This window comes from Lithobates pipiens, unplaced genomic scaffold, assembly GCF_037356315.1.
Source record: "Lithobates pipiens isolate NorthernLeopardFrog02 unplaced genomic scaffold, aLitPip1_a1.2 Scaffold_27, whole genome shotgun sequence".
Taxonomy (NCBI): Eukaryota; Metazoa; Chordata; class Amphibia; order Anura; family Ranidae; genus Lithobates; species Lithobates pipiens.
The window spans coordinates 97,436,026-97,454,298 of NW_027507788.1; the positions used below are offsets into that span (position 1 = coordinate 97,436,026).

The 18,273-nt window shown below is 41.3% G+C and overlaps 1 protein-coding gene across 5 annotated transcripts in view; it reads left to right on the top strand.

The window, feature by feature from the left end:
* LOC143934022 (cell adhesion molecule CEACAM1-like) overlaps window positions 1–18,273 on the top strand; it is a 194,302-nt gene that overhangs the window by 98,645 nt on the left and 77,384 nt on the right. For 3 of the 5 annotated variants that reach the window (XM_077457256.1, XM_077457258.1, XM_077457255.1), the window contains exons 6-7: window positions 5,371–5,610; window positions 16,895–17,011. In XM_077457256.1, coding sequence (XP_077313382.1) covers window positions 5,371–5,610; window positions 16,895–17,011 — 357 coding nt within the window. The remainder of the gene's footprint in view (window positions 1–5,370; window positions 5,611–16,894; window positions 17,012–18,273) is intronic. The other 2 variants (XM_077457259.1, XM_077457260.1) reach the window with 2 other exon arrangements.

Consider the following 18,273-nt stretch of genomic DNA (forward strand, 5'->3'; position numbering starts at 1 on the left):
AAAAGCTTATCACTACGTGGAGCATGGCAGGTTGTACAAAGGCATTTTCAGTACACGAAAAAGACAGTATTGTTTAGCATCAGTTTAATCTGTGCTATCATTGCTTTTCCTTACTATTACAGCATTCTTATAATGCCTCTGCTTTTGTGCTCTGCACTATGGCTTCCAAGGTTACTACTAAAGCACCAAAAGTTCCACCCCCAGGCGCTGGGAACTCCAGTCATGCCTCCACACTGTCATCCTCTCTGGAGATACCAGACAGACAGGGCAAGCCAGTGAGTCTTTGGAGCCAATGGTGTTGCAACTGCTTTTCACACTTCAGCTCCTGTATACGTGACTGAAGATTTATTTTCCTCTGCCTTGCAAGGATTGATAAACCTTATGCAGCCTCACAATCTGAGCGATTGATGGTACAAACTCTTACGGAGATGGTTCATATCACTTTGAGGCTACCCCTAACAGAGTCAGTTGAAAGTTTGGTTCCTTCCTTGGGTTCTTTAAAACTTTTACAGCTTTTTCATGCATTACTAGAAAAGCTTATTTATGCTGAATGGGATCATCCGAATAAGCATTTCCCCCCCCCCCCTCCAAAGAGTTTCTCAGTTTTCTACCAATGGAGGAGAAATTCACAAATTCACAGTTCCAGCAATAGGTGCTGCGATTTCCAGCATAACTTGTCCAGTAGACAATGCACAAATGCTTAAAGATAAGAAATTGGTTTAAATCCTCTTTTTCCTGGCAGGTACAATTCTCAGCCTGCAGTTGCTGCAATAGGCACCTGTCAGCTCCTAAAAGGACCAATTCAAGAGGCCTTTAGGGAGGTCCCTGCACAACAGGCCCATGAGTAGCCAAACTACCAAGGGTGCTATGTTTTGCCATAGACGCCATAAAGGGACTCTATCCACCAAGCGCCCCACCGTGTGCTTGTGCTAAAACACATGCGTAGGTCCCTGTGATTAAAGGGTTGGTCAACCTAAGCATCTTGCAAAAAAGCTTCTGACTAGTCCCCCTTTCATGGGGAGCGACTATTTGGGGAGAACCTGGTCAAATACATCCAAATGATTTCTATCAGGAAAGGTACTCTTTTGCCCAAAAAGAAGGTATAAATGTCCTTTTATTTAAAACGGACTCCTTCCCCTGCTCTAGAGGAGAAAAACATTCAGTCCCTGTATGTATGATTTGAAAATGTGTTTTTCCTCCACTCTGCAGGGCCTAGAAGGAAAATTCCTGAATTTAACCGCATCCGCTATCCAAGGATAGGAAGCGTGTTAGATCCCCCTCAACCACCTAGATCCCTTATCAAAGGAACAGTAGGTAGAGGAAGAAGGTTTACCCTCAGGTGATCAGGAAAGAAAGGCAAACCGATCACCCCTCTGTGGAGGAAACAACTGGAGTTGAACCTTTTTTCAGCCTCGTAATCTGAGAAAATTGCTGGTACAAATCTCTTACAGTGATGATTTGTGCCTCTTTCAAGTTACCTCTAGTAGAGTCACTTCACAGCCTTTTTCATGCGTTTACTGTACATGTACAGATCCACACAGAAAATCAACAGATCCATTCTAGATATAAAATAATCTAAATCCATTCATGAAGATCCGCTCTTTTCTATGGAGTCGATTAGGCCAGTAGCTTCTATCCTACAAGGAGGAAAACTTCTGGCGCCTATCGGCATCAGGGATGCTTATCTGCATGTCCATATATTTCCCGCTCAACAAAGGTTTCTGCGGTTCGAAGTAGAACAGCAGCACGTGAGTTTATAGCTTGCCCTTCGGGCCAGCTGCAGCTCCCAGAGTGTTCACAAAAGTGCTAGCCCCACCTCTAACCAGGTCAAGGGCACAGGGCTGAAACAGTCTTGGCATACCTAGATGATCTATTGCTAATAGACCGATTGGTGTTCAGAGTAAGGTGTATGCATTACAACCAGTTACTTGGAAAGTCTGGGTTGCGGTCTCAACCTAGTGAAGTCTCCCTTAAAACTGCTAAAAAAGCTGAAGTATTTCGATCTGATCATAGATACAGCCCAGAAAAGGGTCTTCTTGCCCAGGCAAAAGACAATTCCATAAGAGAGTTGGTGCGGATGGTCAGGTCAAAAGGAGATTCCTCCATTCACCTTTGCATGAGGTTGTTAGAAAGGATGGTGGCTTCATTCGAAGCAGTTCCCTATACCTAGTTCCATTCGAAACTGTTGCAAAACAGTATTCTATCTGCTAACAAGACAAGCCAAGCTTTGGAATTGCCAATACGGCTGTCCCCAAGGGTGTCCAAAAGTCTCAATTGGTGGTTACTAACCAGAATCTGCTGAAGGGAAAATCCTTCAGACCTGTTATCTGGAAAGTGGTAACGACAGATGTCTACTTTAGCCCCAGCCTTAAACGCTGGCAACTCTCCAAGGACAGTGGTCAAGAACCGAAAGAGCCTTGCCCATTAACATCCTAGAGATTTGGGCAGTGCGTCTGGCTCTAAAGACCTGGACTTCCAGGTTTAGGGATTGTCCTGTCAGGATCCAATCCGTCAATGCCAATCCACATTCTTTAGTCTGGGGTTTTTATGCAAGGGGTGATGCGGATTTATCCTCCAGTTGAATCACCTTTAAACCCTTGGGACCTAAATTTTGTTTTGTCAGTGTTACAAAATTAGCCATTTGAACCGATACAGCATATTCCCTTAGTCCTTCTGACAAGGAAGCTGGTATTTTTGGTTGCTGTATCCTCAGCAAGGAGGGTTTCAGAATTGGCTGCTCTTTCTTGAAAAGAGCCATATTTGATTATTCATGAGAACAAGAGTGGTGTTACACCCCCGTCCAGGCTTTTTGCCAAAAGTGTTTTGAGGTTTTCGCCTGAACCAAGATATTGTCCTGCCATTTTTTTCAAAAACAATGTTCCAGGGAAGGAAAGTCACTACATTTTCTTGATGTGGTGAGAGTAGTGAAGATCTATTTAAATGCAACTGCTCAGATTCATAAGACTGATGTTTTATTTATTCTGCCAGAGGGTCCTAAGAGGACAGGCAGCGTTGAAATCCACTATTGCTAAGTGGATTCGCCAAGTTATAATTCAAATTTATGCTTTTAAGGGGTAAGATTCCCCCTTTTCAAGTTAAGGCACACTCTACCAGAGCGGTTAGTGCTTCTTGGGCAGTGCGTCAGCAGGCCTCCATGGTTAAAATCTGTAAGGCCGCAACTTGGTCTTCAGTGCATACATTCATGAAAATTTTTTTTATCAGGCGGATGTAAGGAGGGATGAGGATATCGCCTTTGGGCGCAGTGTACTGCAGGGAGCAGTATAAGTTCTCAAGTCTGTGGGTACCCTGCGGGTTGTTTTCCCAGCCCTCAAGTAGCATTGCTATGGGACATCCCATTAAAGAGGAAGTAAACCCTGATGGGTTTACCAATGTCAACATCTGAAGGAGGCCCATAACCCATTAAGTAATTACTTAAGGCTCTTTGTCCCATGATGTACTCCAAGAAAAGGATTTTACAGGTAAGCTGTTAGAACCCCCAAACATTATATATATATTTTTCTAAGTAATTTTCCAGCAAAAAAAAAAATGTTTTTAACTTGTAAACACCAAATCTCAGAAATAGGCTCGGTAACGAAGTGGTTAAACATATATGTGCATTGTACAAGGACTACTTGAGCTGACAGAACATAGGATTTTTATAACATCCTAGAAAGTAAAATGGTGGTCGTTGCAATGCTTTGTGTCACACCGTATTTGCGCTGAGGTCTTACAAGTGCACATTTTTTTAAAGAAATACACTTTTTTTAATTAAAAAAAAAAACAACAGTAAAGCCCATTTTCTTTTAATATTTGGAAAGATAATGTTACTCTGAGTAAATTGATACCAAACATGTCACGCTTCAAAATTGCGCCCGCTCGTGGAATGGCGACAAACTTTTACCCTTTAAAATCTCCAAAGGCGATGTTTAAAAAATTCTACAGAATTCTTGCATGTTTTGTGTTACAGAGGAGGTCTAGGGCTAGAATTATTGATCTCGCTCTACCAATCACGGTGATATCTCACATGTGTGGTTTGAACACTGTTTTCATATGCGGGCATGCGTTCACTTCTGCGGGACGGGGCACATTTAATTTTCTTTTTTCTTATTTTACCTTTTATTTTTTCACTGTTCTTTAAAAAAAAAAAAAAAAAAAAGTGTTACTTTTATTCCTATTGCAAGGAATGTAAACATCCCTTTCCTGCCACCGATAAAAGTGATCTCACGGCAAATCCGCCGCAGGGACCACTATTATCTGAAACAAAATCGTCGCCTCTTGAAGAGGATACCGGGGTTATGGTAGCTAGCTGCTACCATAACAACGGTATTCCTTTTCAAAGACAGGATGTTCAGGAACGACCTAAGGGAAGGAAGTGGTTAATTTAAACACCTGAATACTGGACAATTCTTTTCTGCTTGGGCCATTTTTCAGCTTTCACATCACATATTGCTGGGACACTAGTATTACAGAGGTTTTGTGCAATGGTACACTGTGACAGATGTTGATGGGACATTAGTCGTACAGATGTTTTTGTACAGTATTATTGATTTTTTTTCTTTTCCTTTATTTACTATTACCTTATTTTCTGTTCTATTTTATTGTATTCGTAAATTTAAAACTTTAAAATCTAATTAAAAAATGTTTGAATTTTATTTGAAACCGTTTTGAATTTGATTCAAATTTTGTCAGCAATTTTCTTTACTTATTTTGGATTCATTTAAATTCGTTACTATTGAAACATCAGTTTCAAAAAATTTTTTTTCCCAATTTCAGTTCAGAACGAAACAAACCACATAGGTCTAGACAGTGGATTGAAGACTCAGAAGTGCCAACAGGGTCTATCTTGAGGAGTGGATTGCAGCCTGGCTGGTCTGTACCCAAATGGGAAGGCTTCAAGGAAGGATGGCATGTCCCTGCACTTTCTTTTCTCCTCCAGAGCCTTTCCCTGATGCTAATCACTGAGTGCTTTGTCCCTACTCTAGCAATTTTCAAAATGTGCACCAAACCCGGGAGCCAGGGTCTTAAAGAGACTCTGCCTGACCCAACATGCTAGCAGCTAAGGGGGCACTCATGGTCGCACGCTACGGAGTTAGGCTGGTTGCCTGTGGGAATCCATTAAGTTTTACATTTAGAACCACATTAAATCAATCGTAAATACACTCTATATTTATATGTATGTCTTCAAATATACCATTGAAACCAATTTAAAAAAACTTAGTAGGAAGGAATGGTAGTTTCCATATTTCTGTTCTTGGAGAATTCAAATAAAAGACTAAAGCGGTGCATTGGCAGCAAAGAAGTTTGGCTCAGTTATGTAATGGACCATACTGGTACTTAGTAATTAGTTATTTTATATTTTCTTTCTTACAGTGCCTCCAGAAGGACATATGGCTTGTTTGCAAGGTTCCAGTAGTCAGTATATCCAACTCAGTTGCTCATGGCAAGGAGGAAAACCAGCTGCTAATGTCACAATGGTATTCAATGGTCTATCAGAAACTGGAACTAACCAAGTGACAAGGAATGTGCCTGAAAATACTAGTCTTGAAGGATTAACCATGATGTGCTATGGAGATTATTTTGGAAGACCATCAAATTGTGAACAGACATTTGGTGGGTTCACTACTATACAGATAATACTAAGGCCCCTTTCACATGAGTGCCTCCATTAAATGGAATCTCTTTGCTCAGTGGGGATCTCACCCCTGATTCCTGCTAAGGCAGGTGAATAACATGTCCATGGGCACACAGACACAGTAGTGCTCTCCTCTATGGGGCAATTGGATAAAAACGGACTGCCTGTCCATTTCCATCTGATGCCACCTGATCTGATCAGCTGGATGGATGGGGAATAGGTACCCCATCCCTCAGTTTTTGGCAGACAGGATCATATCGGATGGCCCATAGAAGAGACTGGTGGGTCCGATCAGGTCCATCTGAAATCCTAATACTAATAATGATTATATACAGACTGATGTGCTGCATGACTTATTGCAGTTATATAGTATAATGATGATGATCAGGCGTAGGGGAATTGAATCTCAGGGGCCCTGTAGTTAAAAGTTTTGTGTATATATATATATATATATATATATATATATATAATATATATATATATATATATATGAGAGAGAGAGGTAGATATCGCTATATATAATTTATGGTAGCTTTCATTTCTTATTTCTTGATATGAAAACTGAAACGCTTTAAATTCAGTCATTAGAAGATCATTACATTTATGTTTACACTAAAGTAAACTGATAAGACTTGATAACTGCACAAATTGCGCACATTTTAGTTGGCTAAAAATATTTAGAAGAAATTTCACTCTAGAATGTTAACACAGGAAGTATTGAGTTACTATTGAGGATCAGTAATAATAATAATAATTTTCTTGTCTGCAAAAGTAAAGTTTACAAATAAATAAAAATGTTATTGAATTACATTTTAGTATGCACCTGCTGGAGAGGGGTGAAAAAAAATGAATGTAATGAAGGGTCTATGAAGGCAAATATATAAAATAAATGGGCGGTGGTTCCCATGGATATATTGAAGTATGTCACATAAATGCATCAATCTTTACAAAGATATAAAAAGTTTATTATTTAGTACATACAATATTTATTTAGATTTTATTATCCATGTGTGAGTCAAAACATCTAGATAGAGTATTGGATGTGGGGTTCAAGGCAAAATCCAACATCCATATAAACCACTAAAAACGAAAAAGCCACCTTAGGCCGCGTACACACGGGCGGACTGTATGGCCTACTTAGTCCGTCATACAATCCGACGGACAGTCCGTCATACTTTCGAATGAACGGACTTGACCACACACGGATGCACAAACAGTCCGTCGAAAGCTTGCGCGATGACGTGTACAGCACGTACGACGGGACTAGAAATAGGAAGTCCAATACAGAGCAATGCAACCTTCCGCCGTGTAAATCCTTTCTGAGCATGCGCCATTCTTAGTCCGTCGAACTAGCCTACTGACGAGCGGATTGTCCGCTGAAACCAAAGTAGGACAGACAGAATTTCGAAAAATCCGAAATACTTAGTACGCCAGACTGCACGCTGAAAAAGTCAGCTGAAGCCCACACACGAGCGGACTGTCCGCTGAAATGTGTTTCGACGGACTAAGTACGCCATACAGTCCGCCCGTGTGTACGCGGCCTAATACAAATAGCATTCAATCCAACATCATCAAATCCGTTATGCATGAGAGGTCAGTGCAAACACCTGAAGCACCAGGGATCTCTGCAGGGGTTGTCTGGGTCTCCTGAGAGCCTATTACTCCAGCCAAGGTGGAGGCCCGGGGGGATTTTTAAATATTCTTGAAATTTGATCATTTTTTTTCAGGGGCTTGGTTTCCTCTGCATCAGTTGGGGGTTTATGGTCTTGAGGAGGTCATTTTAAATGTAATCTATTAAACACATTTTTTTCTTTTGGTTGAACTTAAGGGACATATTTTTTTAACCTGACTAACCATTTAATTGCATAATTTAGTCCCTGAACAGCAACAGGGGCATTAGACCCCTTTTACACTAAAGGCAGTTTTCAGGCATTTTAGCGCTAAAAATAGCGCCTGTAAAGAGTCTGAAAACTGCCTCTTATGCCACCCCAGTGCGAAAGCCAGAGTGCTTTCACAATGGGGTGGTGCACTTTTGGGACGTTACAAAAAGTCCTGCAAGCAGCAATCTACCCGCTGGAATGCATGGGCAGTGTTTCAGAAGCACGGGCGGTTTTAACCCTTTCTTTGAGCGCTAGCTGCTGTAAAGCGCCGCTAAAACGACGGTAAAGCATCTCTAAAACGAGCAGCACTTTACCGATAATGAAACTACGGCTACAGTGCGAACGTAGCCTTAGTGTTAGCCAATCATGTTGTAATGCATTGCACAGTACATCTATCATTGATAGGAAGAGAGTCATAATAATGCCGCTGCTAGCTCCTTTTACACTCACAGGCTGAGCCAGGCTATATTGCTCAATTAAAATACAGAGGTATGGAGGACACAACAAATTAGGACCCAGCTATGCTGTCTGTTAGGGGACAATCAATCACAAGCGGCACTTTATAACAAACCAGCCTATATAAAGTATATGTATTTCATCTCTGTAATAATGTGCATTTCAGATTTATGTGAACATCTTACTCTCTGGGGTACATTAATATATGTATATATGATGTCCAGTTGTTGGTTGGCAATATTTTAGTGCATATGTTCAGTTTACAGAATATTTTATTCTATTTTTGGGCTAAAAACAATCATTATTCCCATAAATTTCTTGCTAGCAAGATTTCATTAGCTAAATTGCCAGTTCTCCCAACCTGACCAGTTCTCACTTGCCTCTTGAGCTTTTAATTTAGAAAGTTTGTATTTTAAGGGATACTTTATATTTTAGCTTTTAATTAAAAAAAAAAAAAATACATTTAAAAAAGGAGAATGAGTGATGTGTGAGAGGTCTTTAAAAGATTTAACTGCATTTCCAAAGGCAGGTTTTGCAGAGTGTAGTGAATCTTAAAAGGGTTAGAGTATTTTTTACCAGGCTTGTATAAAAGGGTGCAAGGGGTCTTCAAATGGTCTTGATTCTTTTTGCCCAGGGTGGGTATCTTGTTGGGTGAAATTGTGCCTCTGTCAGTCAAAAAAGGGGAATGTTGGGGGCGTGGCCTGGCCGCTGGTGAGGATGGCTGCTTGATTCAGTTGCTCCGCTCCTCCGCAGCCATATCCAGCAACAAAAGCAGCTTTCATACCGCCGCATTGCCTCCGGATCGGGGGACACAGCTGGGGGACATCCCGCGGAGTATGTCCCGCAAGAAATCTAAGTTGAAGGGACCCCGAAGGCTCTTAGATTTTTACATGAAGCCTCCACGGCAGGGGAGCCAAGATGGCGCCGACCGCGCTGACCGCGCTTGCAGAAGCCCAGAGACACCGCCGAATGCACAGGCAAGTCTGTCTACTGACTGTCCTGAACATCTGGAGGACATGGACCAACTGGACAACCACACTTTGTCCCCGGGAGACAGAGGTAAGAGGCTAGCTGACTTCCCTGCACCTTCTCCTGACAAACAGCCTCCCTCTAAAAAACAACATGGCGCTGGGACTTGTAGTCCCTCTACAGCACAAACTCAGGCACAATCACTTGCTGCTTTCCCCTCCGCAGACAACCCTGCCTCAGAACACAGCATTAAAGCCATGCTCATGTCCCTCCAGGCTGAATTACATAGAGAGTTGAAGATTTATGTTAACCAAATACAGGACACAGTTAACTCTTTAGAGCAGCGCACTGAGCATATCGAGCAACATCTCTCTCAGGCTACTAATGCGCATAACATGATGGTAGACATACAGGATGAGCAGGCTGCAGCAATATCTCAACTACGTTTAAAAATCGCAGACCTCGAAGATCGCTCACGCAGGAATAACATAAAAATAAGGGGGGTATCAGAGTCCCTGGCAACAATGGATATTATTCCGTATCTGCACCAGTTATTCCGCAAACTTGTCCCATCATTGACGACTCAGGACATGCTAATTGACCGAGCGCACAGACTACATAAGCCGCAGCACCTCCCCCCCTCGGTCCCCAGGGACATACTAGCAAGGGTGCACTTCATTCATGTAAAAGAGGAAATCATGCGTGCTGCAAGAGCCTTACGAGCCCTCCCAGAGCCATTCACCAAGGTATTGCTATTCAATGATATCTCTGCCACCACGGCTCAAGCTCGTAGGGCGTTCGCACCAGTGACTTCCATCTTGACTGAACGTAAAGTTATTTACAAGTGGGGACACCCCACAAAGCTCTTGGTGTCGTATCGCAACCAACAAGTCACCATTATGTCTCCGAAAGAGGGCCTCAAGCAACTTCATAATTGGGGTCTGATCACTCAAGCACCCCCTCCTACTACTCCGGGAACAAGACCTTCATCCAGGATGGTCACTCCATGGGACTCCCATGCTCTCACTTAATCAGAACATACCCGGCTCTATGCTGTAATTTGTGTTATTAGATACTATAGTTATATACTGCTGCCTATACTGTTTGTGTTATACTACACTTGTACAATGTTGCTGTGGAGGAGTGGAAGCTGATATGATATCCCTTCCACGCTCCACTTCTCTTTTTTGATGTGCTAAGCACATCCGCTGGTTAGAGTTCAATTATTGTAGGGCTAATCGCCCTATAATTTACTACAACTTTTTTGCGTGCTTGTTTTCTTAAGAGTAGCTGCTGTATTGATCTTTACAGGTGTGTGAGTGGCTCAGTCATTTCCCTTTGGAAATGTATCTGACCTGATAACCCAATCTATTGTTTAAGTAGCACGTGAGGTATTCCGACTTCCCTACTACAATTTTGCTCTGTTGTGTTACTCCTAGAGTCCCCCTCTAGTGCGGAGTGTATCTCTCTTGGTACCAAAGCACAGGCTAATATCAGTCCCTAATCACCGTCAGTCATGTCGATCAAGATTGTGTCGTTAAATGCCAAAGGCCTTAACAGTCCCTTTAAAAGATTGCTACTGTGGCGAGAAGCCTCACGCATATTGAACACGATCCTGCGGGTAGATACTTAATCCTCTCAGCCGTATTCAACAATCAACCACTAGTTTTGGTAAATATTTATGCCCCGAACACTGGCCAAAGAGAATTTTATAAGTCCATATTGAGCAAAACCCAACCCTTTCCCAAGAAGCACCTAGTGCTCTGTGGGGATTTCAATGATGTTCTAGATACTCATCTGGACACCTCCAATAGGAAACGTAGACACTCCACTGCCCTATCCGCTGTAGCCCTGCAGGAGGACCTTCATGATCCATGGAGATGTCTTCACGGTACCGAGAGGGATTATGTCATGGCCGTCCTGGCAATCCGATCGCACATGGGAGATCTGCCCGTAGAGGACTGTTGTTGAGAACCTGTCGTTTCCCTTTAACGCGTGTTAACGCGAACGGACGCACGCGGGTGCTCGTTGGCACGATCGGGCGCACGCGGGTGCGCGATGTGGTGAACGAGCGCACGTGGGTGCGCGGGGTCACGAACGGACGCATGGCCACTCGCGGGGGCACGCAGACTCGCCGTGCGACCGCTTTGGCGCCCTAAAGGTTTCTTAAGGACTCTGCCTCAGGTTCCCTCTTGCTGTCCAGTCTACAGCGTGTTCGGAGATTCTGTTACCTGTTACCTGTTGCCTTGATTCCTGTGACCCGGCCTGTTCTTGACCACGTTCGTTTGCTGCCTGCCACCGACTACCTGCCTGTCTGACCACGTCTCTGCCTCTACCCTTGTACTGTTGTTGTCTGCCTGCTGCCAACCTGGCCTGTACCCGACTCTGCTGTTACCTGCCGATCCGTTTGGATTTCCAGTACCTGCTGTCACCGCTGACGACCTCCTGCCGTTCCTGTCTTGATCTGCCTGAGCCTGCTGTCTCCTGCTGACGATCGTCTGCCATTCCAGTCCATCTGCCTGTGCCTGCTGCCACCTGCCGACTGTCACCAGCCGTTCTTACCTGCTGCCTGTGTTGCTGCTGACTATCCGGACCTGCCTTTACTTGCCAGGCACTTGTGCCCTCTGAATTTTTGAATCCCTGTTACCACCCTCAGGGGTTCTCGAGCCAGAGGCTACGAGAGGCCGCTCCCTGCATTCTGGGCTCGCTTACCAGGTACGTGACAGATTACTCCTTTTATTCTCATGCACAAAAGTCATATTCTCGGATCGATCTCTTCCTAGTCTCCAAAATAACACTCCAGAGAATCAGTGAAGCCACAGTGGGCCTCATAACATGGTCAGATCATGCACCAGTGTCGATTAATATTGCCATCTCCCCACCCACAGCTAGACACACTCTCTGGCGTCTGAATTCTGCACTTATTAGTGTACCGGAGACTCAAGAACTGATTCGATCCGAGATTTCATCATTCTTTGACTCTAACTCTGGCTCTGTGTCCAACCCCTCAACGCTCTGGAACGCCCATAAGGCGGTTATCCGTGGAATAAGCCTCAAATTGGGTGCCCAGGAGAAGAAAAAACGAACAGCTACAATTGACTCCTTCTTACAACAAATCCGCAATCTCAAAGTTATAAATAAAAGAACACCTTCCCCATCGGTTGCGAAAGAAATTAGCGCCCTAAGAAATTACCTTGGCTCATTTCTTCACAAAAACTTTGATTATTACCTTAGACATCTCCGACTCACCTGGTACTCCCAATGCAACAAAACTGGGAAGCATCTTGCCCAACAATACAAAAAGAGAGCGGCACAGAATAGGATCCCTTTCCTGCTAAACAAAAAGGGACAGAAAGTTATTAACCCCAAAGATATCGCAGATGAATTTAGTCTCTTCTACTCGAAATTATATAACCTTGCCGAATCTACTTCAGAACCACACCCTACGTCAGAGCGAATATCAGAATTTTTGGCCCCCCTTCAGCTCCCCTCACTTTCCCCTTCACAATTGGAATCATTGGCCCAACCTTTCACACATCAAGAGCTTGTTAAAGCGATAAAAGACCTTCCCCTACATAAAGCTCCCTGACCTGACGGCTATACAAACGACTATTATAAAACCTACATAGACCAGTTAATACCTCATTTATGCGCCTCTTTTAATAGGTTCTTAGCTACTGGGGAAATACCATCGGAATCTCTAGAAGCGGTCATCACTACTATACACAAAGCGGGGAAACCATCCCATGACCCGGCTAACTATTGCCCCATATCGCTACTAAATACTGATACTAAAATATACTCAAAATTATTAGCCACCAGATTAGCCAGTTTCATCTCCTCCTTGATTCACCCTGATCAGGTGGGAATTATCCCTTCATGACAAGCCCCGGATGGAACCCGCAGACTGATTGACATGCTCTATTGGGCTGAGCATCATCAAGTGCCTTCTCTGCTGATCTCTTTGGATGCAGAGAAGGCATTTGATAGGGTCAATTGGCTCTACTTAGACTTGGTCCTTCAAAAATTTGGCATTTCGGGCACATTTCATCAAGCTATACTAGGCCTATATTCTACCCCCAGCGCTAGAGTACTAACGTCAGGTTTACTGTCCTCCCCTTTCCTGATCATGAATGGGACTCGCCAAGGGTGCCCTCTGTCACCGTTAATTTTCACATTAATGATTGAACCTTTAGCACAAGCCATTAGGTCTAATCCTGAAATAACAGGCCTTGAAATTAACCAGACTTCTCAGAAGATTGACCTATACGCTGATGACATTGTCATCTGGCTTACTAATCCCAGCTACTCTCTTCCTCCTCTCTGTGCTCTCCTGCACAGTTTTAGCCAAATCTTCCTGTATAAATTAAATCCTACCAAGTCCGCGATGTTAGGGATCTCCCTCTCCACACATCTTAAAACAAGCATTACGTCAATCTCACCCTTCTCCTGGGCGCCCAATTCTTCCATATCTTATTTAGGTATTCATTTAACTTCCCCAGCCTCCCTAATTCTGCATACTAACATTGCTCTATTGACCAGGAAGCTTCAGGAAACGGCTACTTCACTTCTTTCCATAAAAGCCTCCTGGGCAGGTAGAATTGCTTTAGCTAAGATGTTCCTACTAACGCATGTTCTTTACCTGTTTAGAACAATACCTGTGCCTATGTTGAAACCAGATATTGCTATACTGCAAAGAATTATCAACAACTTTGTTTGGGCGGCCCGCAAGCCACATATTAGAGCCACGCTACTTAATATCCCAACTAGATTTGCTGGGTTGGGAGTCCCGGACCTTAGAGCCTACTACAAAGCCATCATATTGGACCAATCTAGAAAATTGTGGGACTCAGCCTCATCACAACCATGGACCTCGATCGAAACCGCAGATATGTCACATTCTTCCTCTCACTTGCTAGCAGCTATTTGGATGGGTCTACACTCTACACACTCTCACCTTCCAACTGTCAAGGCCCTCATAAATAACTGGAAGGCTATTTTGCAATCATCAGGTGGCTTACATGTCCAAGCCCTATATCACTTCCCGCTTGCCTCCATCTCGCTTCTACACAGATCCACGGTCCTGCTGTGTTCCCGGGCAATCACGGACGCCCGGCGGACATCGCGACCGCCGGGCACATGCACCAGGTCCCGAGCGATGCCACGGGTGTGCGCGCCTCCTAGTCAGATGACGCCCACCCAGGATTGGAGATCCCATCTGTGGGCGTCATATGTCTATAGGCCAGGGCTGAAGTGGTTAAGGAAGAGTGGCAAAAAGAAAGCCATTGTTGAAAGAAGAAGTCCTGTTTGCAGTTTGCGAGAAGCCATGTGGGGGACACAACAAATGTGTGTAAGAAGGTGGTGCTCTGGTCAGATGAGATCAAAACTGAACTTTTTGGCCTAAAATCAAAATATTATGTGTGTCAGAAAACTAACACTGCACATCACCCTGAGCACACCATCCCCACCGTGAAAAACATGGTGGTGACATCATGTTGTGGGGATGCTTTTTTTCAGCAGGGACAGGGAAGCTGGCCAGAGCCGATGAGAAGATGGTTGTAGTTAAATACAGAGCAATCATAGAAGAAAATCTGTAAGATTCCACTGGGGCGGAGTTTCACTTTTCAGTAGGACAATGACCCTCAACATACAGCCAGAGCTACAATGGAATGGTTTACATCAAAGCATGCATATTCATGAATCTGTGGCAATACTTGAAAATTGCTGTTCACAGATGCTCTCCATCCAATCTGACAGAGAATGGAAGAATGTCACTCTCTAGATGTGCAAAGCTGGTAGAGACATACCCAAAAAGACTTGCAGCTGTAATTGCATGGAAAGGTGGAAAGTATTGACTCACTGGGATTGAATACAAATGCACGTCACTCTTTTCACATATTTATTTCTAAAACATTTTAAAAACCATTTATCATTTTCCTTCCACTTCACAATTATGTGCCACTTTGTATTTTATTGTTATTTTTACATTTACGTTTTTGGTTGTAACACGATAAAATGTGGAAAATTTAAAGGATTTTTCAAGGCACTGTATATATATATATATATATATATATATATATATATATATATATATATATACAAGACTGTTGTTTTGTATAGACACGTGCAGAACAAAAAAAATAGTTTTTGTTTAATTTCAATTCGTTATTTACAGAAATTCATTTAGTTCAATTTAATCCATTTAATTCATTTTCAGAATTCGTTTAGAATATTTATATTTGAGTGGAATAGTTTTCAAATCAATTTTGAATAGTTTTTGAATTAGAATAATTTTCCAATTTCCAAAGAGAATAGAATAGAAAATAAAAGAATAGAATATCATAGAACAACAGAATAAAATAAAGTAGAAAGCAAAAACAGAATACAAGGAATATAACCATTTTCCAAAATTCAAATAGAATCAATTCAAATTTGAATATAAAAGAAAAGAACAGATTGGCATAGAATAGAATAGAAAATAACAGAATAGTATATAAAAACTGAATAGAATAGAAAACATAGAATAGAACCATCTTCCTATTCTAAACTATTCTTTTCTATTCAAATTTACCAAACCTAATACAGTTTGAATTTATCTCCTACACTGAATACTGGAATTAATGGCTTTGTATTATACATTTTAGCACCATATACCTAATATTCTCCAATAAGGCTCATAGTTAGTGTTCAGGCAGTGTGGGCCACATTAATACCATATTTTTTAATGTCATAAAAATTGTTTTTGTACTATGTTCATGTTCTTGTCTAATTTTTGCTAATTTGTGGAAATCAAATAAAACATTAGTTTCTTTCTTTTCGTAACCTATATCGGGATGTTGGCACATTAATATTGGTCTGTTCGCAGTGTCACCCTGTGATACACACCCTTTAAAATTTCATACTTTCTAATTCTCTATTCAAATTTAAATTTATTCTATTTAAATTTTAGGAAATAGTTATATCCTTTCTATTCTATTTATTATTTTTTTATATTCTATTCTTCTCAAATTAGAATAGAAAGAATATAATCATATTCACGAAATTCCGTTTATTTTTTATTTTTTTACTATTCTGTTATTTTCTAATATATCCTAATCTATTTTTTATATTTTATTCAAATTGATTATATTTGGATTTTGGGAAATTGTTATATTCATTCTATTCTATTGTTTTTGGAATCCTTTTCTTTTCTATTCTATTATAGTCTAGTCAATTCTAGTCTTTTTTTTTTTCTATTATATTATTTTCTTATGTATTTGAATTTATTCTATTTGAAATTCTTTTTTCTTTATTTGGGATTCGTTTAAATTCGGTACTATCGTAATTTAGAAATTTGGATATTTCAATTCGGAACGAAACAAACTGCACATGTCTAGTCCTGTCTAGATATGTAATTTAATGTTTATGGGCTGGCATAACAGTAGTGGTCTCTGCCACGCATCACATTAACCATCACAAGACTATTTGAGGGAGAAAACCCTTCTGTTTGATGTCAGTAGGATAAAATAAGACCCATTGTTGGCGCCAGTGGGATAAAATAAGCTCCTTATTGATGCTGTTAGAGGTAGAAAAATAAGCTTCACATTGATGGTGTCAGTAGGATAAATTAAGCCCCATCTTTGGTGTCAGGGGATAAAAGAAGATTCATAGTTGTTGTCAGTGGGATAAAAATAAATGCTTTTGTGATGACAGAGAGCGTAAAAAAAGACACCATAATGTTGTTTACACCAGCAAAAATTACCATTGGTGTTTGTTTACCACCTTAATCACACGCTTCTACACTGCTGCTCTCCCTCTTTGCTGATGCTGAATCCTGTAAGACAGTATAAAAAATTTGGCAGCTATGCTATTGAAATTACAATTAAATCAAATGGCCAAGTATGATCATACCACACAAAAACAGCTAGAATAATAAAATCACTTATATTTACTAATACATTTAATTTCTATTTTACAGCTCCATCTTCATGCCATGGACTTAGTGGTGGTGAGGTAGCCGGAATTGTGATTGGAGTTGTTGCTGGGATCGCAATTATTGAAGTCATTGTTTTCTTTGTCCTAAAGACCAAAAAAAGTATGTTATTTGTACTTAATTTTTTTTTTTTATTATTTTTTTTTTTTTCCAAAACATTGGACAAATGTTACAAAACAAAAATGACCCTACTTTTTCCAAGATATTCCTCGTATGCCTTTCAGAGTTTTGCTAAATTAGCTAATGTTTGTAAAGGATTGTCAGCATATGATATCATTCCCTGATGTAATCCTAACATTTAAGAGAGATAAAACCCAAAAGTTTTAACATGGGGTGACCAATCAAGGTCTCTGCAAGGATTTATGTGGGTTTACTCAGGTGTCGGTCTGTGTAAGCCTTAGCCCTTGCACACACGGTTGGACATTCCGATGGACAATGTTCGATAGGACCGTGTTGTCGGATAATCCGACTGTGTGTGGGCTCTATCTGACTGTTTCCGTTGGAATATCCGACGGACCAAGTTTGAGAGCTGGGCTATAAAATTTCCGACAACATGATCCAATCACATCAGTTCCGATTGTGTGTAGCCTAGTCCGATGGACAAGGTGCCACGCATGCTCACAATAAAATTCTGAGACGGAAGCGCTTGCTCAGGTAAAACTACCGCTCGTAATCGATATAGCACATTTGTCACGCTGCAATGTTAAAAATTCTTTCATGTAGAGCGTTCTCTTTTTTCTTTACAACGCTAAAAGAATGAAGTTGTTTTGCTGCTCATATTCACACACACTTCTCCCAAACTTATTTCTTTATTCTTTTTACTCATTTCAGCAATACAATATTTTAATTCGTCACATCTACCCAATTTTTTTTTTTCAATTTTGGGGTTGTTGTTTTTTAATCAGCATCTCCTTTTTTGACAGTTTGCTCATCTTTGCATTTTTTTTGGTGTGTTTTGTGTGTCAACTTACCACAACACCATTATTATCTTTTTAATTTTTTGTTTTCTTTTTTAATCTAGAGGAGGTTGTTTGGTGTTGGTGCCCCTTGTTATTCATTTGACTTTGTATTTGTGAAATGCACCTGCCTACTCACAAATAAACTGTCCTTTTTGAAGTAAAACACATACGCAAGTATTTCTTCAACCAAAAAAAAAAACTTTATTAAGGCTCGGTTCACACAGAGACGGCACGACCTGCACACGACTTCAGCGGCGACTTGCAAAACGACTTCTGTATAGAAGTCAATGCAAGTCGCCTGAAGTAGCCCCAAAAATAGTACAGGAACCTTTTTTCTAAGTCGGAGCGACTTGAGTCGCTCCTATTAGAATGGTTCCATAGTACAGAATGGAGCGCGACTTGTCA